Source organism: Equus caballus, chromosome 16, assembly GCF_041296265.1.
Source record: "Equus caballus isolate H_3958 breed thoroughbred chromosome 16, TB-T2T, whole genome shotgun sequence".
NCBI lineage: Eukaryota > Metazoa > Chordata > Mammalia > Perissodactyla > Equidae > Equus > Equus caballus.
In genome coordinates, this window is record NC_091699.1 from 18940194 (window position 1) to 18964617 (window position 24424).

The window sequence follows — 24424 nt, forward strand, 5'->3', positions numbered from 1 at the left end:
CCCTCCCCTCACCCTCTGTCCTGTGCCTCTCTCCAAGTGCTGTGACCTGGGCTTCCACGCCAGCCTGGCCCGCACCTTTCGGACCTACCTCTCCGCCGAGTACAACCTGGAAACCTCTCGCCACGAGGGGCTGGACGTCATCGAGAATGCAGTGGACAACCTGGATTCCCGAAGCGACAAGCACACCGTCATGGACATGTGCAACCAGGTCTTCTGCCCTCCGCTCAAGTTCGAGTTCCAGCCCCACATGGGGGATGAGGTGGGTGTCTCCCAGGAGCCCGTGCTGAGGCTGCTTCAGCCTCTTCTCCCACGTGCCCCCGGAATGCCGGTGGGAGGGGAGTGTCAGCCCCGTTGCACACGCAGGATGCGTGTCTCAGAGGCCTGGGGTCAAGCGCTTGGTTCATGGGCTTGCCCAGCCGAGGAGTTCACCACTAGTGCGCTGATCTTGTTGCTTAGGCCTCCCACCCGCAGAATTGCAGGCCCTTACCCCCGCTTCAAAGCTCTCCCAGTTGTGTCTAGAAGACGCCCAGGGAGTCCTCCATCTGACCCCAAACAGTCGTCTGACATTCTTCCCTCGATGCCCTCAGATCACGGAGGGCCAAGCCTCCCCACGGCCACTCTGACCAGCTCCCTCGCCAGGGCATGGCCTGTCTCCAGTGCTGCGAGTCCTTGGCAGACCAGCCGGCTGATTTCCTTCAGCACTGTGCGGCTCAGATCCTTGCTATGGTCTGGGGGAAAAATGGCAGAAGGCACTTGTCACTGGCCCCACAGCAGCACACTGCTTATCCAAGTGTCACAAAATCCCTTACGCAAATAACTCCTTGAGCTTTTCCATGTCATTCCTCCCTCTCTCTAGGGCTCAGGCCCTAGTCCCCGGAACCAAAGCGAGGACAGCCAGTAGTCGTCACATCTGCCTCCCCATCTCTGCCATCTGCACCCCCAGGGATATGTGCACAGAACTTTCTCCTAGTGACCCGGTTCCCTCCGCCTAGACATAGCCCACCCCTGCACAGGGGAGCTGGGGGGACTCAGACCAACAGTGTACCAGACCCCACCAACCTCTGGGTCCCCGTGGGAGCTCAGCTGGGCCGTCTGCTGTACCTGGTTGGCAAGGAGGCACCTTAGAAGACGGCATTTGCTGGACCTTCCAGATGGCTCTGACCACTTTCTTCATTTGCAAGAGACAGGCCTTCTTCAGGGCTCCCCACAGTTCCCGCCCCACCCCTTTACCTTTGTGTCCAACCCTTTTGGCCCATCAACTGGACCTGAAGATTCTGGGTTCGTGGTTACCACTGGTAACTGTGAAGTTTGGGTTGCTTAGCTAGTGGTAAACAACTAGTAAATTTCAGAGCCGTTCTGTGCCTTATGATCTCAGCTGAGCGACACCAGGCAACCCAGCCCCAGGTAGGAACAGAGCCCTGGCTGGAACGGGCGTAGGGAGGACAGTCTTCTCTCCGCCTCTCACCTAATCAGCCCTGGGAAGCAGGGCCACGAGAGCACTCGCCTCAGGCCGCCTCTGCAGCATCTTCCTGCTGCGGAGTCGGAGCTCTTGCTGCTTGTTTCCCGTTCATCGTTCTTTTCATTGGCTTCTCTTAGGTGGTTGCTTTCTTACCACAACTTCCTGCCCGGAAACTAACTAGTCTCACTTAATGAGATGATGTGAGATCTCTTAGAAAACCCTCAAGTGCTGTGCAAACGTAGAAGACCACAACTGAGAGGCTACACCTTGCAACGCGAGAGGGTGGCCCCTGGTTCCACCTGGCATTGCCAGGTATAAGCCGTGAGGCCTTGGGCAGCTCACTTAACCTTTCCCAGCCTGCTTCCTCAACTGTTGGTAGGGATGTTAATGAGAGCTCCTGCCCTAGCTGCACACAGGTGACAAGGGCCCTGGGCAACCACAGGTGGTGGCTGTTGTCTCTGCAGGTGTGCCAGGTCAGTGCTCAGCAGCCCGTCCAGACGGAACTGCTCATGCGGTACCACCAGCTGCAGTCCAGACTGGCCACTCTCAAGATAGAGAATGAGGAGGTGAGTGAGCCCTCTGCCTGGGAGGATTTCCTTACAAGGGCCTGGCTTATCCTGGGAAGTTGACGCTTGCCCTGGAACGCATAAGAAATGAGGGCTCATCTGTAAGATGGAATATTACACAACCATGAAAACCACGCACACCGAGAAGCTTTAATGGCGTGGGGGAATGCTCACAAGGCATTAAAGAAAAACAGAGAGGAACTAGAGCTCTGTGTTCAGTATTATCCTAACCAGGGTAAACATGTGCTTGTGTATCTGTGTGTATTCACAGGCATAGAAAAAAGACTGGAAGGAAATACCTGGAAATGTTAATTGTGGTTATATCTGGGTTGTGGGATTTTAGATGGTTTCTGGGTTTTTTCCTTTGTGCTTTTCTTTCTGCAATGAGTTTATGTTATTTTTATCATCAGAAATAATAGTAAGTATTTAAAATTACACAATGAAAGAAACCCGGAGCACACTAAATGTGTCATGGATTCTGAGCTCCAAATATCTTCTGTCTTACCATGGCCAGCACACCTCCCATCAGCTGGTGACACAGGTTACCACTGGGAGGGTTCCAACGGAGATAGCAGCCGTGGTGGTTCCATTCTGACGTGGACTGACGAGGCCAGACACGAAACATCCTCTTCCAATCTGGATGCTTCCATGCAGGGAGGGTGTCCACCAACTGGAGGACACCAGGATGTGGGAGTGGCATTTGAGATCATGAGCAGGTGTATCCTTGAGAAGGGCGGTCATGGCAGGAGATGGAGAGTCATGGACCCTGTCTTCACCTCTCAGGAGGGCTGTCCTGGGCAGAGAGGGCAGCTGTGCTTTGTGTTGCCACAAAGGACAGAGCTGGGATGAACGTGAGGCAGACTGTAGCACAGGATGGGAACGAGTCAAAGCAGGCCCTGGGGAGAGGTTATGTGGAGACAAATTATATAATTGCTTTTCAAACCTGAGAAGAGAGAGGAGATGAACAGAGTGTTTTCTTTCTTTATTTATGCCCTACATCTTCCCCTGAAGTGTTTTAAATTGTTTACATGGAGCAGTATATGGGTAATAATGTTAATGGAATTTAAATTAGAAATCAGGGCCACAGGAAGGAGAATGAAGCAAGTGTCCCTCCGTATAGGCTGCTCAGGGCCATGGGAATGCTTAATGTTGAACCTGAACTTCCTGTCGGGCTATGCTAGAAAGAAGAACTGATTCACTCAACGAGTGTTTATTCCAGTACCATTTATTTAGGTATTTATTAAGCACGCACGGTGCACTAACCACTGTGCTCGCCGCAGACTGATGTGAGTGAACAAGACGACACAGGACCACCTCTCACGGAGTTGATGTTCTGGTGAGAGAAGGCAGAGAATAGTTAAAACACAGCAACAGGTCAACCAATAAGTGAATGAGTATGCAAATATCAGACAGTGATAGGCACTGGGTTGAGAATGGTATGTGGGGGGTGGGGGCTAATGCCCCCAGGAGGTAACATCTGAGTTGAGATCTGAGTGACAAGAAAGCGACTTTGACTGACAATCATTTAACAACGAATGTAGATGAGTTTCTCCTGGGCCATTTTCGGAATGATCCTCCATCCAAGGATAGGGTCCGCCATTTGGGCACCGTTCAGTGAGGGGTGTTGTGAGGTCAGGCTCTGCATGTGCGGCCTCCCGGGGGTCCCACTTGACCCCAGGAGAGACACTGGTGTCCTGGAGGACTGACTAGACCGCGTGTGTCTCAGCATCTGTCTTCCTCAAGGTTCTCTTTTCTCGGTGAGCCTTTGGATAGGACTCAGGTGGCAAATAGCTGGAGCATTCATTCATGGAGGATGGCCACACACCTTACCCAGACTTTGTCCCTTCCCTTCTCTGGATGAAGCGAACGGAGAGTATTTCTTGTGTTGACCCTCCTCAAGGGACCTGCCTCCCTTTGGGGGAGCTAGCTTGGGGCTATATAACCGGGTAAAGAGAAACAAGCTAGAAACTCGAGTTCCTTCCTCATCACAACATTTTCCAAGGTTCTCTCTGGCGGAAGCAATCCAATAAAAGGACTTTATATTGGGCAACCTGGGTTCTCACCCCAGCCAGCTACTTGGCCTTACTTTGCAAATCAATATAATGGGAATGATCACCTTTGTCCTACCTGCCTCCTAGGGGCTTGGTTTATATGGAAGAAACAAAGTAGTGGCTGGGAAGATGGCTTGGAGGTGTCACAGGCATTCTGCGGCTGAAGGGTTTTTGTTGACATGCTGTGTTTCCCTAGGTTAGAAAAACCCTGGATGCCACCATGCAGACCTTACAGGACATGCTGACCGTGGAGGACTTTGACGTCTCCGACGCCTTCCAACACAGTCGATCCACAGAGTCCGTCAAGTCGGCCGCCTCTGAGACTTACATGAGCAAGATCAACATTGCCAAAAGGAGAGCCAACCAGCAGGAAACAGAAATGTTTTATTTTACAGTAAGTGGCCTCCTGCACCCAGAACCCAGGGTCTGTCTGTGACTTTCGGGGAGCAGCTCAAGCTTGTAGGAACCAGCTAAACCACGTGGGTGAGTTAGACCTACAATTCTTCCAACGTGCTTCTCAAGTTGAGCTGCCTGGCTTGGCTTTGTGAAATGCAGAAAGTGACTTAGCAGTGGGTAGCATCGGCATTCACCCGGGGTTGATGGTTTTGCAGCTCTCCTGCTCTAGAAAAAAGCCAGAGAGAGAGCTGTCTCCAGTAGGGTGAGAGGAACATGGCTCACAGAGCCCGGGCAAGCCCCGGAACGACCCTGAGGCCATGTGTGTGGTTGTCCTGTTGAATTGTCTTAAATTTGGGTGTGGGCTTTGGAAATTGCACCCCGGGTGAGCCCTGCAGGTGGCTGGTGAGTTGCCACCCTTCCGTCAAACCCCAGATCACTTCCATCCCACTCGGCCAGGGGCGGGGAGGAACGAGGATGAGCGTGGGGCTTCAGTTCAACACGTGGTCAGGGAACGGAGAATTTTAGGGTTATAAGGGACCTTCCATCTTCTGATGCTTGATCCCATTCAACCATAGCCCTGCCAAAAATTCTTCTGACTCTGCTGGACGCACCCCAGGATTGAAAGCTTCCTCTCCTCCCGCAAACAGCCCTTTTGTTTGGCTTGACACTGGCTAGCGATCTTAGAGCCTTTTCCCTTATCTGTGTTATCTTCAAAAATCTGCCTCGCTAGGCTTTCCGGTCACTGATCTTGATTCTGTTCTCTGGGGCGACCCAGAGAGACGCTGATTCTACATGACAGTCTTTGCTGTGGTTGCAGGGAGCTGCATTTTCATTTCTCCAGGCTACACGTATCTGATTCTTTCAATCCTGCCTCCTAAGCTTTCATTTTGAGTTGCCTCAGCGTCCTAGGGATTCTCTCCCGAACATGTTCCGTCTGTCGAGGCCTCTTCTAAAGTGAGACCCCCTCAGTGGTCTAACTAGCACAGAAGAGAGCTAAACTTTCACCTCCTTCTACAGTAGGTTGTATGCTCCTTTTCATATGTCCTAAGATCATGCTCATTTTTTTTTAAAGTAAGTTAATATTTGAGCTAAGTTAAATCTATGTTCCCTATGTACTGCCATTAAACCAGGCCACCCTCCTCCTGAAGGATGTATAGGTGATGTCTTAGGTAGTTCTTATTTATCGCCAGTTAGATTTGCTCTTGATAGATTCAGTTCGTGGCTCCAGCCTGTCAAGATCCTAATCCAGTTGTTCAATGTATATGCTGTCTCTTCAGACCTTGTGGCGTCTGCAGATTCACTGAGCATGGCTTCTGTACCTTAAAGCTTGTCAATAAAAAAACTAATGGGTATGGCAGGGCCAAGGCCAAAGACAGAGTTGTTCAAAACATGCCTCTAGACTGATGCTGATCCACGAATCAGCATTTCAGACTGTGGTCATTCAACCAGTCACAGGCCCACCCAGTTCTAACATCCAGCTCCATCCTGTGAGAGGCCTTGTCACATCCTTTCTCGAAAACCAATAGTTGACACATACTGCATTTCCTTCATCAACAGTCTTTGACTTTGTTGTTTTCAAGAAAGAAGACAAAGCTAGCTTAGCAAATCAGCCTATGCCGATTTCTGGGGTTCCCCACTTCTACTGGGGACCTGCTGTCTTTGCAAAGAAAATTTGTGGCTTACAAAGATAAGTGAGGAGTGCACATGAGTATTCATCCACTTTGGCAGCAGAAGCAAAGAAATCTGGGTGGCAGAAGCAGAGAAGGGGTCCAGTCTGCTTGAAAGTAAAAGACAGAATTCACAGGACCGGCCTGGTGGCATAGTGGTTAAGTTTGTGTGATCTGCTTCGGTGGCCTGGGGTTTGCGGGTTTGGATCTTGGGCGTGGACCTACACACCAGTCATCAAGCCATGCTGTGACAGCATCCCACATACAAAATAGAGGAAGATTGGCACAGATGTTAGCTCAGGGACAATCTTCCTCGCCAAAAAAAAAAAAAAAAAAAACCCCATACACACACACACACACACACACACACACATTTAAAAAAAAAGACAGAATTCAGCAACATCCATGATTAAGGTTCATAGATGTTATATTTTAATCTTAATATTCAATTTATCAACCTGGTTGGCTAGTACACCTCATGACTTGTGTTGTGACATTATTTTAGGTATTTTTAAGGGCATAATATTCCTTTTACTGTATCCGTACCATTTGATGGCATTCTCCCCTTCATGGGTCTCATGTGACGCCTGGGTGAAGCTTGGAAGAATTGGGCAGGGTCCATGGGCCCCAGAGCCTGGGGTGTACTTCACACTGACCAGTGAACAACCCACCAAGGCGTGAGTTCCGTGTTTCGGATCAGAGCTTCAGCTACTGGGGCAGCGAGGCACGTGGAGAAAATACCTCCTTATTCCTCAGCTCTGCTTGTTGTGATGAGTTCTTAAACATGTGATAAAATCAGGGGGTGTTATTACTGGAAGCATCCAGAGAGAGACTCTAGGTGAGTAGGTATCAAACTGAAGTGTGCATTTGAATCGTGTGGGAAGCTGGTTAGATACATGGGTTCCCAGACTACCACGCTTGCGAGGTGGGCCCCAGAAATGGGAACACTGCTGGCCTCTGCGGTGCCCTCAGATGAAAATAAGGGGTCGGGCTCGCAGTATTGCCGAGCAGGAAGCTGCCTTGTGACCCTCTCCCCGGCTGGGTAGGAGGCCACACCTGGAGAAACACCAAGTCATTTCACCCCGAGGGGGCAGAGAGGCCCTGAAATGTTCAGTCACCTGCCACTCACTGAGTGGCCGCAGCTCCCAGCTTCTGTCTCCTTATGGGGAGCACGGGAGTGACAATGCTTCCCCCATTTGCTGTCCGAGATTGTGGTGAGGACAAAATGCATGTTTGAAAATTGTCGAGTTCTCTACAGATACAAGAGAGAGTGATGCTTAACAACCCAGGGACAAGGTCCTAGGAGCTTAAGGACCATGGCCAAGGAGAGGGGACACCACACCCTCCCACTGGCTCAGCCATTCCAGAGCCCTCCGAGGTGGGGCCAGGGTGAAGGACCCCAGTCTTATCTGTGCACACGTCACTGCTCCACCCCATGGCCCTGCACCCTACACCCTATACCCGTCTTCAACTGGGAGATGCTGATGTTCCAGACGCTCCTTTACAGGTCTTATTGGGGTGTCCTGAGCCTCTGTAGCTCACTTCGTGGCTCCTCTGCACCCCTTTCTGAGCATTCTGGCTGGGGTGATAGAATGGGTTTCTCCTGAGAACGTGGCTGGCAGATTTGGGGCCATCACCCATCCCCGTGCCTTCATTCGCAGGGCTGTTGCAATTGCCATTCCAACTGCTTAGAGCACTCCTTCCCCGGGTGCCCACACGGCCCTTCCTCACCGACTTCAGGCCTTGGCTCAAATGTCAGCTTTGCCACGAGGTCCACCCTGACGCCTAGGCCCCCGTCCCTGCCTTATTTTCATCCGTAGCATTCACCACCATCTGACCAATTGTGTATGTTACTGACTTTTATCGTTAGCTTCTTGTCTCTCTCCCTACTCTGCCACATCCGCCCCACCAGGTCAGGGAGTCAGCTAAATTTCTCAGTGCTGACTATATACCAAGCACAGCTGCAGGCACTGGGGATCCAGCCATGAACTGGGCATGGCTGGCACCTAGGGCCGCTCAAGTCCAGCCAAGGCAGGCCGCGCTCTGGGCTTGTGTTTCGGTGATGCTGGGTGGGTGGCCGGTGAGGGAAGCTGGCACCTGTGCAGAGGTGTGGCTGAGGCCCGGCTGAACTGGGGGAGGTAGCTGCCACCTCTTCTGGATGGCCCCCTCGATGCTCCTCCGAAGTGCATTGTGCTTGTCTGGACCCCTGAACTAGAGGCAGCCTGGGGACCTTGGGAAAGTCGCTTCCCTCTGCCAGCCTCACCTGTCTCTTCTGTAAAAAGAAGAAAATCATATCCCCCAGTGCAGTTCAGGTTATTTTAATCAGACCGTCTCTAGGGGCCTGCACAGCCCATACTCCTTAAGAGCTGGGCCAGATGAAAGACAGACTTGTTCCAAGGCTCCTCTCTGACTGATGGGATAAAGCGCTCTGCGTGCCCCCCGGGGCGGTTCCCATCGTTATTGCTGTCGGCCCTGAAGCCCAGAGAGGAGCTTTGAAAACCAAAGAAGCCCTCCCCTGGGAGCTCCCGCCATCCTCACCCGGCAGAAGCGCCCTTCGCTGCTCCCCTGAGCTTCCTTTGTGTTCCCAAAACCGACCCGAAATGCCTGGAGCGCTCAGAGGACCCGACAGCTGGGCTCGGCAGAGCCGGGGGCCTGAGGGAGAAGCACAGAGGCCCCCCTCTGCCCCATGCCAGGTCCAGGAGGGAGGCGCCGTCTCCTTTTGACCTCCTTGCCCTGGCGGGCCGTTCCAGAGGCAGAGACGGGAGGATTCAGGCCTGCAGTCTGTAATGTCCTTGTGCCTGTGTCTTACAGAAATTTAAAGAATATGTGAACGGCAGTAACCTCATCACTAAGCTGCAGGCCAAGCACGACTTGCTCAAGCAGACCCTGGGTGAAGGTGAGTCGGGTGGCGCAGGCCTGTGACGAGGGGCTGCCTCCCTCGCTGGGTTTTGTTGTGGCCCCTTGAGCTGTTTCAGCTTGAGACATCGGGCACTTGGCAGAACCAGGCCTGGTACCAGAGCTGCCCTCCAGGACGGGGCGGGCTGGTACAGTCTATCGTCTACAGCCCTGGTTCAGATGCTGAGAGGGTCCAGTCTGGCTGCAGAAAATACGGGGCAAACACACATCTTAGTTTAGGTTGTGGGGAGGGTCCAAGGCAAAGTGATAGAAGGGTCCACAATAGGTAGGGGGTGGGAATTCAGGAACACAGGGGTCCACACTGATGCTTCTCAGCAGATCTACTTACCAGGAATACTATCGGAGTGCCTGGCTAGGATTCTAGGTCCAAAAAAGAAAAATCCAGATGTGTAAGGCAGGGTTTGGTCCTTGAGGACCTGGGGGCTAGGCTTAAATCTACCCAAAGACTTCCAGCGATGGTTGGAATAAAATCCCAATTGCTCTTATGACACACAAGGCCTTATGTCATTTGACCTCCGCCTGCTTCCCTGACCTCATACCATTCTCCACTCCCTTACTGTGCTCCAGCCACACTGAGCTACTTTCTGCCCTTCAAAATTCACGGAGCTTATTCCTGCCCCAGGGCCTTTGCATCTGCTGTTCCCTCTGCCTGGAATGCTCTTACCCTAGATCTCTGTATGGATGGCTCCTTATCCTTCAGCTGTCAGCACAGATATCACTTTCTCCACCAGCCTCTCCTTGCCACCCAACCTCATGGAATCACCACCTCTGTTCCAAAACACTTTCTGTTTGGTTTTCTTCCTTTCGCTCATCATCATGTGAAATCATCCTGTTTTATCCAGTTCATTTGCTTATTGTCTTTGGTCATGCTCCCACCCCCAGCAGTATCATATCTTCAACCTGAGTGGGGACTTCCTGGCTTATTTTACCTACCACTTTATCTCCCATGCCTAGTACAGTGCCTGGCTCAGAGTAGGCACTCAGTTAATAGTGACTGAATGAATGTTGAATGGAAAGGTCACCAGGGCGTGAACTCAGCCCCAAGGGCACGGATGGTTTGCAGCAAGTCCTGGTGTGAGGCTCGGCTGTGAGGGGAGGAGCTGAGCTGGGGTTTCTGAAGCTGCTGGACCCTGCTTGGAGTATCATGAGCCCCACATCCAGATACATTCTTCTGTTCTGTTTGGAAAGGGCTGTTGGCTGAAGGATGTGCTCCACTGAAAGGAAAAGGACCCAGGATCCAGGAAATAGGGGCCAACATGAGAGAGATGAAGGGAATTTCTAAGGTGATGATGCCGGTAGATCCCGAGATGACAGATGGAAGCAGGCCTGGGATCACCCAGGAGTTTTTGGGGAAGGAGGAGCTTGACAGGACGAGAGCTGTGCTGGGGGCTGGCGCTCGTTGGCCGGCGAGGGTTTGTCGTCCACAGCACGTCCTTGCCCCTCTCTGGATCACTGTCTTCTCCCTGTGGGTGCACTGTCCAGTGGCTGTGCTCTGGCCACACGAGTCCTCCCTGATACCGTCCTCTCGGCGGCCATCAAGGAGGCTGCTGGGATCTGCAGGTGCTTGGCATTTGTGAGCCCCATGCTTTAGAGGAAACGGTGAGAAATTAAACCATTTCCCAGCCCGAGGCACTTGTAGTGTAGCTGGGAGACAACTCATGAATTCATGAAAAATTAAATAGCGATAACACTGTCACATAGAAATACTGGGTGAATTGCCAGGTGAACAGCACAGACTCGGAGGGCTGTGAATCAGGAGAGGAAGGGATCAGCATGGGCCCAGGAGCGCTGGGAAGGTTTTCAAGCAGGAGGAATAACCAGGGCTTTAAGGCTAATACCGAGGGAACTTTTTCAATCGACTTTATTGACATATACTGTATATATAATAAAGCACACCCATTTTATGTGTAGAATCCCTTTTGACAAACATATACACACGGGTATAACCAGCACCACTCAAATGAAGATACAGAACATCCCCGCCACCCCCACAGTTCCCTTGTGCTCCTTTGCAGTCAGTCCCCCCATCTCTACCCCAAGCAACCACTGATCTGACTTCTGTCACCATAGTTGAGTTTTTTGTGTTCCAGCCGGTGAGAGCTGGGGAACTTTGGGGTTGATGGAAAGGCTCTATGTCCTGATTTGGGGGGTGTTTATACGTAGGTGTATACATTTGTCCAAACTCACTGACTAGGGTGTAAGGGTGGGGAAGAGTGAGTTGCAAGGAGCTTTTTCTTCATTCCCCTCCCTGCCATCCAAATTCTACTCATCCTGACATTTTGGTACTGGGCCAGGTGAGTGGGGCAGGAGTGTGGGTAACAGAGGGAACCAAAACAGCAAGAATGGAGAGAAAAGGAAGAGCCAGAAAGTTCTAAAGAGGAGCTTGCGTGAGTGTATAATGGAGGCAGCTTCCACAGCTAGCATTAAAGAGGAGGATCCATTTTTACGGTCAGGGGAGTGGGGGCTGGGGCTGTTTCTCATGAGCTGTGTCACAGAAAGCGAGTCCCTGTGAGTTGGTGGCTACTTGTATTTTCAAAATCAGATGCCCTGGATTTAGAAAACTAGATGTTCTTTTAAAAAATAAGATCCTGGATGAGAAAGTGCTTCTCTTCAGCTCCCCCATGAGGGCTGTCAGATGCAACCTTTTATTACTGCCCTTGTGTGAATGGCCTTAATGAAATAATACTAATAATTAGTTTTGGTTGGCGTAAGTCCTGACCCATTTGGTCTTCCAAGTTCCTTTAGCCTTCAGCTACACCTTGCTCTGAGATGTGGTTTACCAGTCCTTCTTCTAAGTTTTGAGCTGAACAGCAACAAAAAACTGCAGGAAAATGCAGCTTCAGACATACAAGGGCGGCTAAGAAAGAGTCATCTGGAAGACTCTCCATCGTCCTGCTTTCTAGGAAGCCAGCAGTGGAAAAGCCACGGGCTTCTTTCATAACCAGGATGGGTCTTGTTAGACTAGTCATTTCTGGGAAGGTTTTCTTCTCGTGTCTTTGTTTTACTTTGTTTTTTAATAAACTCGTTGTTTTAGAATAGTTTTAGATTTACAGAAAATTTACAAAGATAGTACAGAGTTCCCACATACTCCACATCCAATTTCCCCTATTTTTAATATCTTCATCTTACATGTGTATGGTATATTTGTCACTATTAATGAATATCGATACATGATTATTCGCTAAAGTTAAAAATTACTGAAAAAACTGAAGCTGAGACTAAATCTTCAGTCATTTTTGTATCCCCATGGCATGCTAGGTGTATGTGGATTCTAGCGCATTGGGAGAATTGGTTCTCCTGGGTGATAAAGTTCTTGCCTGTTGGGTAAAGGGGGGCATGAGAAACTTGAGCAAGCCAAAGACAGCTCAGAATCTTGGCTAATTCATTCTTCTGGTGTCAACAGATGGTTCACCTACCTGCACATATGGACCCTTCCAGTCAGTAGAGCTACCCTAAGAGTGGGGCTAGGGTAGTCACACCCGCATCCATGGCCTGTCATGTTGTCTCAGGGCTCTGTTGTATTGAGAGGGACAATCTGGAAATCTTGAAAACAGGTGAGAAATATGGGGCCGGGCAGAATATTTTGACTGGATTCTTTTTTTTTTTTAATGAAATGAAGTATCATGTGCCTCAGTTTCCCTCAAGTACTCTTTTGACAGCATGGCTCAAAGAAACCACAGGTTAGAGGAAGCGTGGAATCTTTTGGGTCACTTTTTCTTAGAAGCAAATTTTTGAACATGACTGACCCCAGACACACAAGTCAGAAAGCTCCCAGGTACCCTGCAAATTGGCATTCCTAGTTAGAAATGTCACTGCCGCATCTTGGGAACAAGAGCTCACAGCCGTATACGCCCTTGGCTGTCGCTATGTCGTTTAATTGGCCAGAGGATTCTCAGTTTATCATCATCTCTCAGTCTTAGCTCTCTGACCTTTTTATTGCTGTGGGTAGTCTGTGAGCTCCGGGGTTTACACCCAGGATACGAGTGGCTTTTCAATTTACTCTGGCCCCTCAAGGATGAATAGTGCATTGTCTGTAAAAGGGATGGGACATAACCTTTTCAGGCCAAGATTTAATAGCCCATTACAGAGCAAAACGTCCACCAGGACCAGACAGTCTGACCTTCTAGAAAATGAGCCACCAACTATAAAATATATTTTTTTTAAATCCAAACAGATCTCAGAAGGTAAAGGGCAGAGCATTTTTTATTTCTGCTGTTTGTTAGAATTTGAGACAATTTATTCCAAAAGATGTGGGTAATGGGCTTCTTGAGGGCTGGAATGTGAGTCTAAAGCTGAAGGAGAATCTATGAGATGCTTTGCCGGAGGCAAGTCTGCTCGGAGTGTGTTCTGACGTTCCACTCCAGGACCTAAACCCTTTCATTCCTACCTCCCGCTTCTTCCCTCCCTGCGCCTGGCTATCCGTTCATCTGTCCATCTGTCTATCTAGAAGCCCAGGTGCTGTGCTGAGCCAGGACTGGGGGTACAGTGTATACAAGAGAGAAAAAGTTCCTGCCCTCATGGGGAAGAGAGACCTCAAACAGTAAACAAACTATCAAGTAAAGAATTAGAACTGTGATAAGTGGCGTGGATGGGAAAGCTGGGCTCAGACAGAGAACAACTGTGCACATAGGGGTGTGAGGGGGGACCTGCTTTAGGCTGGGTGATCAGAGAGGCCTCAGAGGGGAAGTGATGTTTAAGCTGAGACTGAAGGATGAGAAGGCCCCAGCTACGTGAAAAACTGGGGAAGGCTGTCAGGGGCAGAGGGGGTAGCACATGCAAAGGTGAGAGGGATGTGGGAGTTAGCATTAAGGAAGGGCATCGTGACTAGGCCGTAGTGAGCACATGGAGGAGTGGGCAATTTTGGAACCAGGAGGCGGCGGAGCAGGTCCCCTTTGTAAGTCAGGGTTGCACAGTTGACTGCAGCCCCAACGAAACCATATCTTTTATAGTCAACGCAGGCCATTGGCTTACCCCTGTCACGGGCTGCCACCAGCTCCGACTTGGGGTCTTGGGTCTACATGAAAATTTAACTCAAACTCATGTCTGATAGGATTTTGCCCCAGAGCCCATACACGCAATCAAATTAAGCAGAACAAATTTGTCTGTTTTACCTAAATTTTCTCTTTTCCTGCTTTGGTCTTTGGCTGCAATTCAACAAACTGCAGTCACTTTTGTAACTGCTTGTGGCTTTGGTTAGGAATTATGGAATTGTATGTTGATTCACCCCAAGTTCTATTTTCAGACCTCTGTGACTCTCTTCCTCCCCCCATTTCTCTCCCCAGCCCCATCCAGCATTGTTTTCTGTAGAGAAAATAAATGCTCGGTTCTTTCTTTTAAAGAGTTGCTGCACGTGATACTGGATGAGATTCTGGAGTTGAGAGCTATGCTGTCCACTGTGGTGGCCATGAGCCACATGTGGGTATTGAACACTTGAAACATGGCCAGTCTGATCTGAGATGTGTAAAATGAACACCAGATTTCAGAGTTAGTACAATATGTATATAAATATATATATTTACACATATATAAATATATATCCATATATAATAAATAGATGTATCCATATATAAAAACATCTTAACTTTTTATATTGATACATATTGAAATGCTAATATTTTTGATATTTTAGGTTAAATACATTATTGAAATTAATCTCCACTGTTTCTCTTTACTTTTTGTAATGTGGCTACTAGGAATTGTGGCTTGCATTATACTTCCTATTGGAGAGCACTGGCCTGGAGGCTCTCACGGCACCATAAAAGGAATGAAGTACTGAGTCAGGCTCTATGGATAAACCTCAAGAGCATTATACCAAGTGAAAGCAGCCAAAATGCAAAAGACCACATATCGCATGATTCCATTTTTATGAAATGTCCAGAATCAGCAACTCTATGGAGACAGAGTGGATTAGTGGTTGGATTAGAAGAGGGAGTGACTGTCAATTGGCACAAGGGGTCTTTCTTGTGTGATGGCAATGTTCTAAAGTTGAACTGTGGTGACGGTTGCAGAATTTTGAATATTTACTAAAAATAAACTACAAATGGGTGGATTTTATGCTATGTAAATTATACCTCAATAAAGCTGTTAAAAATAAAAGAGGGCAGTGATTTGAGTCTGGAATTCCAGGGAAAGGTACCATCTGGAGATAAGATTAGGGAGCCCTCAGTAAGCATCTGAGATCACCTAGAGAGAGTGTGTAGAAAGAGAAGAGAAGAAGATCTGGGTAGGCATCCTGGGGGCATGCCAACATTTAGAGGTTAGAGGATGGGGAGATGAGGATCAGACAGCAAGAGAAACTGAGGAATGACCAGTAGGACAGGAAGGATACCTGGAAAATGTGGAATTATGCCAATCAAGAGGAGAAAGCTTTATAAGAAGAAGGGAGTAATTACCCGAGTTGATGATGCTGAGAAGTCAGATAAGAGCAGAGAAGACATTGGGTTCAGCCACACAGAACGGTCTCCGTGGAGTGGTGAGCACAGGGGCCAACTGCCATGGAGTGAGGGGCGAATCAGAGAGGAGGAAGCAACAGTGCTTTTAGACAGCTCCTTCAGGAAATTTCGCTGTAAAGGAGAGCTGAGAAATGAGGATGTAGTTAGAGAAATGGGGTCATGGGGAGATTTAAAAGCTAGGGTATACGTATCCAGAACATGTTGATATGCTGATGAGAATGACCCAGAAGGGAGGAGATTGAAGATATGAGAGACATGGGAGGCACAGGCAGAAACAGAGCCCTCGAGAAGGGCGGAGGAAGTGGGACCAGAGCACATTCAAAGCTCTGGGCTTTGGCAGAAGTAGGATGCTTCCTCCAGAGCACCCTGTGGGGGGAGAGGGGGCGGGAGCAGGTGCAGGTAGGTGGGTGGGTCTCATGGAGACACTCTGAGACCTGTTTTACTGATTTTCTTTTCCAGGGAAGGAAGTGAGAAGGTCTTCAGCCAAGAATAAAGGCATGGGGATAAAAGGCTAGCAGGGTTGAGGAACTAGAAGAAGCTGTCTTATGTCTGGTGCCCCTCAGGGCGGGGCCTATGACAGGTGCTCAGTAAACCTTGGTTGAGGTACAGCAGTGCACGAGTCCTTAAGCTTTGCTCTGCACAGAAGGGATCGCCTGGGGTGCTTGTGCAGATGCAGGTTCCTGGGTTCTTAGCTCAGAGATTCTGATTCAGGAGGACCACGGAAGAGCCAAGGAATCTGCATTTTTAACAAGAGCCCCGGATGATTCTGATGCAAGTGGTCAGCAGGCTGTAGTTTGAGAATCATTGGAAAAAATATATGTGGACAATATAAAATGAAATGTATGGGAGGCCCTGGGGATTTAATAAGACTCAGTTCTTTCCAACAGACCATACCTTAGGCATAATTAGATGTCCCATTTCACATTTTTTTTTTGTTTTTAGAAAAAGATGAATGTTCTCGAGTTAAAACAACAACAACTAAACCTCAACGTATACTTTTCTTTCCAGGGGAGAGAGCAGAATGCGGCACAACCAGGTAAGAGCCGGGGAGCTTGTTTTCTTTCACCTGCTGCCTGGGGTGGGGAGTGGGATGAGGTGGGAGGAGCAGGAGAGGCGGGAAGGTGGGCAGACAGACCTGCTGAGAGCTCCGAGATGCTGGGCTGTTCCTAGAGTGGGACAGCTCTTCACCAACGTCCCTGGGGGGTGGCGTGGCTGTGCTCAGAGGGGAGGCAAATGCAGTGTTCGGGCTGCTCTGCTTTTTCTAGCCTTCGACTGGTGAAGCCACGCCCCCTCAGGCGTGGTGGAGGGGGTGGCTTTCGTGGTCAGCGGGGTATCCCCCTCCCCTTTCCCCGCCCCTTCGCGCTGTCCATCGGGTGGACCTACATACACTGCAGAGTGGCTGCGGGCAACCAGCGGAGGCCAGAGGCTGTGGGGTAGCTGTTGACCTGACTCCCCATCTGTTACATGGCTGCTGAGCAAAACACCCAGCCCCGGCGTGGGGCCAGCCTAGGCTCCCTATTTGCCAAGGCTTTGGATTTGGCTCGTATCGCACACATCTGGGCATACGCATGCGCATCTCAACATTTGTGCCCGCTGCCCGCACCCTGGCTTCAGACCTCACAGGCCCTTGGATGGACTGGTGGCCGACTCCCTTGCTGGGAGAGTAACACACGGGCAACTTCTGCTTTCTTTCCAGCTTCCTCGACATTACCCTTTGCGCTTTCCCCTGAGCAGACCAGAGCCAGTGAACACTTTCCACTCAGCAGCGGATAGCTGATGGGCTTTCTTTCAGCAACTGCACCTTTCCTCCACTTTCAGAGAGTTTAGATCCCTAAGCAGCCCTGTCGCTGCCGGGGTGGTTCCTCGAGCCAGCCGTGTCCCAGTTCCCAGCAGTAGCTATCCCCTGCCCAACGTGAGTTCAGCCAGTGGCCTCTCAGCCTGCACTTTTCTCTGGTGTGGCAGTTGAGAGCTGCCTTTTGGCCCAATGACCCAATGACATCCTTTCCCCACAAATTCTTCCCAGTGGCCCAGAATCCTGGAAAGCTGTCATACTTGGCAGGAGAGAGAAGAACCCTCAACTCTCTCCTGCTCATCTGGAAGGGAGTTGCTGGGAAGCGTCCTGGAAAGCTCTGGGGCTTTCAGTTTGCTGGGCCCAGGATGGGGGAGACTCAGGGCTCTCCAGAAGCTTAGCCTGTGCAGGGGTTCCTCTGGGCCCCAGCAGTCTGGGAACATCCAGGTGATTCATGATGCCAAGCGAGGACCTTCCAGCACATGGGGCAGCAGATGTGCAGGGTCAGTTTCTAAGAACCTTTTAGAAACAAACTCCTTATTTATTTATTTTCTGGCAAGAGGATGGTGTCATAGTCCCAAAACAACAGAAGCCACATTTTACACCAAAGTCTGCAAATAGTAAAACAGATGGGGGACGAATGGAGCCATCCCTCCCTCCCTCCTAGTTCCTAGAACTTATGTGGGGGAAAACGGTTCCAGCAGACTGCAGGAGAGGCCTCTAATCAAACCCTTGGCCACGTCCCAGGTCTTCCTCAGAGAAAAGTTGAGGGTTTTTTGTTTGTTTGTTTTTGTCTTTTTAGAGAAAGCCCTCTGAGATGTTGTCTTTCCACACCCTCTTTGACTTAGGGCCTGGGAAATCCAAGCTAGGTTATAGACCTCCCACTTGGATATGCTGCATTATGCTGCACACGTAGCCATCTGCACTCGGGCCCTTGGCCAAGGTCAAAGGCAACTTTGTCAGTAAACTAAAAGCTTCCCCTTACTTCCAAAAATCATTTTTTTCACTTGTGCAGTGCATCGCCAACTTGGAAGTGGTTTTAAAATAAATCTTAAAGGCCCGGGGTGAGAGGGGTGCTATGGCTTTCTGTATGTTCCGTAGTTTCCTGCCCAAGATTGGTGTCATTCGGATGGTCATTTGAGCAGGTCCCCTTAGCCAAGTTGCTGCTGGCTGTGTATAGACAGACCAATTTTTTGCACATGGGCTGCAACACATTATATTTTTTCTCACACTTAAGAACCTTAGAATAGCCCAGATTCATAATAACCGTGTAATTAGGCCAACCAGATGCAATAATGCACTTGAAAAGTGTGTGGTAAATGGCAAAGCCAGACGCAAACGTAAGGTTTGGTTATGGTTACTCAGACTAAAGACTGGCTTCCCTAACCCAGGTTGACTTGCCCCTGTGGTCTGGATTAGCAGTGAAATCACTTGAGATTTCTTGTCCAAACAGATGCAGCCTGACATGCACCCACACACAGCCTCCGAGAGCCTGACCACCATTGAACTGCCGCCATCTTGGATGTTGACACCCATGTCTGTTGGGTTGTCTAGGGAAAATTTTAATCACCATCCTTTTGGTCACAGAATAATTTTGAGGACAATTCCTGTGTTGCCAATGTATGTTAATTTTCCTATTGGTTCAAAGGCAGAAAGGGGACATTGGTCTCTGGTTTCTCTTTCTTCCTCTCCGTGGCTTTCTCTGTTCCTATTTTCCCTGCCTCTCTCTCTCTCTTTCTTTCCTTTTTGCTCTGCAACTGAGCAGCAGAAGAGATGGAAGGCTTAGGCTGCCCCACTTTCCTTGGCTGAGCTGCCCCCCTGCTCCCCACTTTGTGCCCCACCCAGCACTTCAGTAAGTCGGTCTCGATTTGATGTCCTGCAAAGTTGGGATAGCTACGTTTCCTTGTCAGAGATTCCGGTCAGTGCACAGAGCACCACACAGAGAAAGAAATCCCTCTGTGATTTGAACAGCCCTTTGCCTTGTGGATTGGGCAGGAGACATGGGAAAAAGCATCCTATTTTCCCTTTAGTCCATTTTGTAAACTTAAAGAGAGAAAAATCCTTAGGATTTATTAAGGAAACCCTCCAGCTGGGCACCCTAGATTTTTTGATATTGGGTGTCCAACATCTGCATTAAGAGTCTCCACTCTTGCTGGCCAATTTAATAGATAATTTAATGCTACTGCTGGATGTTCTGAGATAAAGTCAACTTCCCAATTGCATATTCACACTAGAATCTTAAGTAGTCTTCCTACTGAGTAGCTTAATTCTATCCCCAGCCTCAATCACATATTATCTATGTGACCTTGGGCGAGTTTCTTAGTCTCTCATGGGCTCATTTGCCTTACGTTTTAAGTGGGTTTAATAATTCTTGCCTACCTCACAGGGCTGTTGTGAGGGTATCATGCAATGTGAGGTGAGGAAATGACCTGAGAATGTTCAAAAACAGAAACCCAAAACCCTATGAAAACAAGGTGGCGAAGTTGCTATCTTCAAGTTATTCCTGATCCCAAGACTTAAAACCTATGGCCTTGTGTCACATTTTTGGCACTCTCTTTTGGCATTTGGAAATTCAGAAGCAGATCTGTTGTCAGAAATATCACCTCCATCTACCCACATCCTCAAAAAATAGGTAACTTAAGAAAAAAGAAATGACATGGACCTAGCTAACCAAATTGACAGAGATCCAAGATGGGCTTGAAATAATCTTGCCTGTTGTTTCATTTCAAAATTTTGGTCTGTGCTGTTCTTTTGGTTCCCATGTTTGGGTGGCATGATATTTGGATTCAACTGTGTCTTTGCCCATGCATGTCCTGGAGCTAGCCACATTTGCTCAATACGCAAACGCCTAGGAGGAGCTGGTTGAGGAGCTGGTTGCAGTTTCCCAGAGGGCTGGGCTACTGAGGGAGATGGGCTCAACGAGGCCAGTGAGCAGAGGCAGCATGAATCTCATTCACCTTGATTGGCTCCAAAGTCCGGAAGATTTCTTGCCCATTCACGAAAGTCAATCAAGACCTGGGGGACCAGGTCTTTCTTGTCACATGTGGACATTATCTGTGCCAGGCTGGGTTCCCACTTCTTGCTCCCCAAATTGCGAACCAAGCCATTTGAAAACAGACTGCCTCTCTTGGTTAGGGGCCCTCCTCCTAACCTCATAAAGCCATTTTGCCCTGGAAGACTGGCAGCATTGAGTCAGGCCAACTTGGGTGGCGAAAGATGAGCAAATAAGCCAACACAGGTATATGCATGGTGAGCAACTCTGGAAACTGGTCCAGTGTTTGTGGCTGTTTCACTGTTCCTAGTGAACCATGCTATGGTTTCCCCTCCCTGTGGCCAACTGTGGAGCACAGGGAATGGAGATCCTAAAGTAAAGCAAGACACTTTCAACCTGACCCCATAGGTCCTCCACTGGCAAGGGTTAATGGGATGGATGAGTCCTTGGCTGGAAATGAAAAAGTGCCCTACGGCTCCATGACTGGCCCAGTGGTAAAAATTGTGGACTTGGAGCCAAAGAAGCCTGGGTTTGGGGCCTGGCTCTGCCAGTTCCCCTTTCTAGGCCTCAGATTCTTCTTCTGTAAAATGAGGCCATACGTACAGGGTTGAGCTGACCTTGGATGTGGTCATGGATTTGAAAGCGCTTTAACTGAAAGTGTACTTGACTAAAGAACAGGATGTAGTCATTGTCCTGGGTCACCCAGGGACCCCAAAGAAGCTGCAGCCTCCCTCTTGGCGTCAGTTTCTTCATCCCTAAAATAAGAATAATAATTGCCTGGTGCTTAGGTCAATGAAATACAGATTAGTCAAGTGCATTTGAAATGCCAAGAGGCATTAGGAAGATCAGTGTTCTGGTCCATTGGGAGCTGAGACTGGGTGAAGAATTTAAGCCAAAATAATGAAAATTAACCCTTCCAATCATGTTTGAAAGTCTCTTGCTTTCTCAGGCTACAGAGTGTCTCTCTGCCCTGACTCCCCCTCCATCTGGTCAGCTGTGCAGGATGACAGCCTCTGATGGGAGTTTCACTGGTTTCCTGGACATGTGCCATTTCCCCCTATGATTTAGAACGCACTTGAGTTATACGAGAATTGCTCCTGCTTCACATTGCGGGTCCATTAAGATCCCCTTAAACATCCAAAGGCCTTCAGATGGAGCATTGGACGCCAATGTGCTGGGGGCTCAGGGCTTCCACCTACATTTGTGTTCTCCTCCCGTCATGGGTTTGCAGAGCGTCCTTCCCAGTTGTATGTTTACCTTGGTTGCTTTCTTGATTTCTTTTGTTCCGTTTTCCCCTAGGCCCCCCTGTCTTCCCCCTAAACCACAGAAAATGAGGAGACCTAGGCCTCTCTCAGTGTGTAGCCATAAACTATTTAACGGCTGTATGGAAGCGTTCATTAAGGTACTTGCTGGGGAGCCATGGAGTCCGCGAATGCGCCCAATGTAATGGCAGCCTTTCTCCACCTCCTCCCCTGCCAGCAGCCCTGCCTCCACCAACCAGAACTTTCAGTCTGTGCCCTCAGCCAGGCCCTTTGGGGAGCTGGGTCCTCACTGCAGCCTGCTCGTGGCTTCAGTAAGGGCTTCTAATCAGAGCAGCTTTTGTCTCTGACCAGTTGCTCCTGAGTGCCTTGCCGTGATCTCGTTCCCAGGGGAGGGATGTGACCATGAAGAAACCCAGTGAAGGCAGTGGGGTTGAAATGCCAGCCCAGTGGTCTCTGCCAGCCAGGCTTTATTGCTTCAGGAACCAGGGTCCTAACCAGCCCGAGGGACAGTTAGAGAAACTCCCTTCCCTCACTTCACACCCACATCCTCACCTCGCTTCACACCTGCATCTCCCAAGAGGAGGTTGGTTGGAAGCAACACAAAGAAAATCCCTGTGGGCAACAGTATGTTTCTATACAAGTGATTTTTTGGTTGTGGTTGAGAATATACCAGCAAAAGAAACATGTGCGATTTGTATAAGAGAAAACCGTGCCACCCAGTTTTGCTTCTCGTTAAGTGGTCTGGGAGGAGGGAGAAGAGCTGAGGTCGCCCCTTCAGAATTGCAGGTTAACCCTTTCCACCCTAAACTAAAAATTCAAGCGTTTCAGCTAGGTGAGTTTCTCGTTACTTGCTTCTTGGATGCAAAAGGTACAGGATCCAGCCATCCCAGATAGAATGGCCCAAGGCAAATTAAGGTGGTGATGGAGTTGAAAAGGGCAGCATGTCAAGAGAGACTGGAGAAAGGGCAGATGAACTCTTAACGTTATTTAGGGGGAACAGGAGAGAAGACCGCTGCCAGTTATTTGAGAGCCCACCACCATCTTCTGAAGATCCTTGCAGAAAGGAAAGAAGACTAGTGTCACAGGAGAAAAGTCAAGGCTCTTGGGCTTTGCTGACAGTTCAGGAGTAGTGGAGGCTGCCCGTGCTCCAGCCCTCTCTCCTCCATCCTCAGACAGGGTACACACAGGACTTGCAGTAGGGGAGGGTTGGTCTCAGGCCTGGGAGGAGGAGGAAGGACCAGCCTGGGTCCCAGGACTGTCTCTGTCTGTGGGCTGGGTTCTGGGGAGGGGACAGTGGGGAAAAGGGACAGTGGGACAGTACAGTACGAGTTGGGATTGCCCAGGGCCGGGAAGAGCAAGGGCTGCTTTGGGGTACCTCAGAGGAGCGAGGCATAGAGGATCCCAAAAGGAGGAGAGAGAGTGCTTGGAGGTGACTCTGAGGGAGCAGTTTGCAATCCAGTAGGTCATGGAGGATGGGGCTGTGTCAGAGTCTTTCTGCATCCCCCCTCCTCTCTCCTCCAAGCCTTTGTTCTCGGCCACCCTTGCCCTCAAAAGTGCCACCCTCCATGGCTGAGACGGGCCATGTCAGCTGTGCCCCCTGCCCTCTCGGGAGGTCTTCAACACAGAGAGCTGGCAGTGTGAGGCGAGTCAGACAACACTCAGTAGCTTATGCGCAGAAGCAAGTGCTGTGAGAGTGCAGAGCGGGAAAAGCTACGAGCACCGGGGCACAGGAGGCTCTGACGGGGCTTGGAAGGAAGGGTGGGAGTAAGGTGTCCAGGAGTGGGACCGAGGAGCCCCTGAAAGGAGGAACAGAACAAATGAGGCTCAGAGACAGGGACGCCTTCCCTCATTTGCTCAGCTCTTTGGAGATGGGTGACCAGTCAGGACACGTGGAAGGGGCTGACTCATGGGCCAGGATCTGAAAATGAGGCGTTCTGTTTAATGAAGTCTTTTAAGAGAGAGCTCCTGCGTAAAATGTGTGACTCTCCGGGGATCTGACAAACACATCGGAACTTCTTCAACCACGTGAGCGTTTGCCCCTTGGAGGGAGTCGCCTGGGGAAGCCACGTTCTTCTTCTGAATATGTCACCATTGCTGCCCTTGGTCAGTCTCCTCTAGAGCCTGCAGCACGGCCTTTGTCAGTGATGCCAGAACTGCGTGTTAGAAGGGACAGCTTGGCCTCTGGAATGAGAAGCGCCTTTCCCAGCTCAGCCTAGGAGCATCACTGGACGTACAGAAGGGCAAGAGGCGTCTTCTAGAGTGAGGCTGGTCGGCTGGCTCTGCAAAGAGCGCCCGAAGAAGGACACCCCAGAGCACTGAGAGTGGCACATTGTTGGAATAAGGGCACAGCCTCCTCAAGGGACTGTTTGGCTGAAAAATAAAAGGTCTATCTGTTAAATTGCATTTCTTCATAGTCACACTGTGCTTGTACCACGTCCTATCAGTGCAGTTCAACAACCGTTCTGTGCCCCTGTTAGCCAGGCGGTGCGCAGACAGACTTGCACGCAGCGTGGTCTTACTCTCCAGGGTTATTAACTGTCAGAGAATGAAAAGCCAGTCAGTCCTTCCACCTTGGTGATGGAAGTTAATTTTCTCTTGTGATTCCCACGCCATCTGGAAGAAGATTCTGTGTGAACTCAGACTCCCCAGCTTTGAAATGCCAAACCTGTGAAAGGTTTTTCAATCAAATGACATCACTGGGACTCCATGATTATGATGATATAGAGGGACAAGGAGGCACTGCTAAGTTAGGAACGATGGATAAATGTGGTTGGAGTTACGTTCGTAAATTTCTAGGACCCTACCTGAATTGACCCTTTTCAAAATCCTTGATTTTTTTTTTTCTCCTCAGATAGAAGGAAAACCAATTTTTAT

At 49.6% G+C, this 24424-nt stretch overlaps 1 protein-coding gene across 10 annotated transcripts in view; it reads left to right on the forward strand.

Annotated features, from left to right (window-relative positions):
- Positions 1-24424, forward strand: part of SRGAP3 (SLIT-ROBO Rho GTPase activating protein 3) — a 245774-nt gene that overhangs the window by 173156 nt on the left and 48194 nt on the right. For 4 of the 10 annotated variants that reach the window (XR_011427199.1, XM_001495769.5, XM_070238539.1 and 1 more), the window contains 5 exons: positions 38-259; positions 1924-2025; positions 4273-4470; positions 8951-9035; positions 16516-16543. Coding sequence is in view for 9 of the 10 variants with exons in the window: in XM_001495769.5 (XP_001495819.1) it covers positions 38-259; positions 1924-2025; positions 4273-4470; positions 8951-9035; positions 16516-16543 (635 nt within the window). In the remaining variant the exon portion in view is untranslated. Of the gene's footprint in view, positions 1-37; positions 260-1923; positions 2026-4272; positions 4471-8950; positions 9036-16515; positions 16544-19061; positions 19149-21587; positions 21691-24424 lie in introns of all 10 variants that reach the window. The other 6 variants (XM_014731442.3, XM_014731443.3, XM_070238538.1 and 3 more) reach the window with 2 other exon arrangements.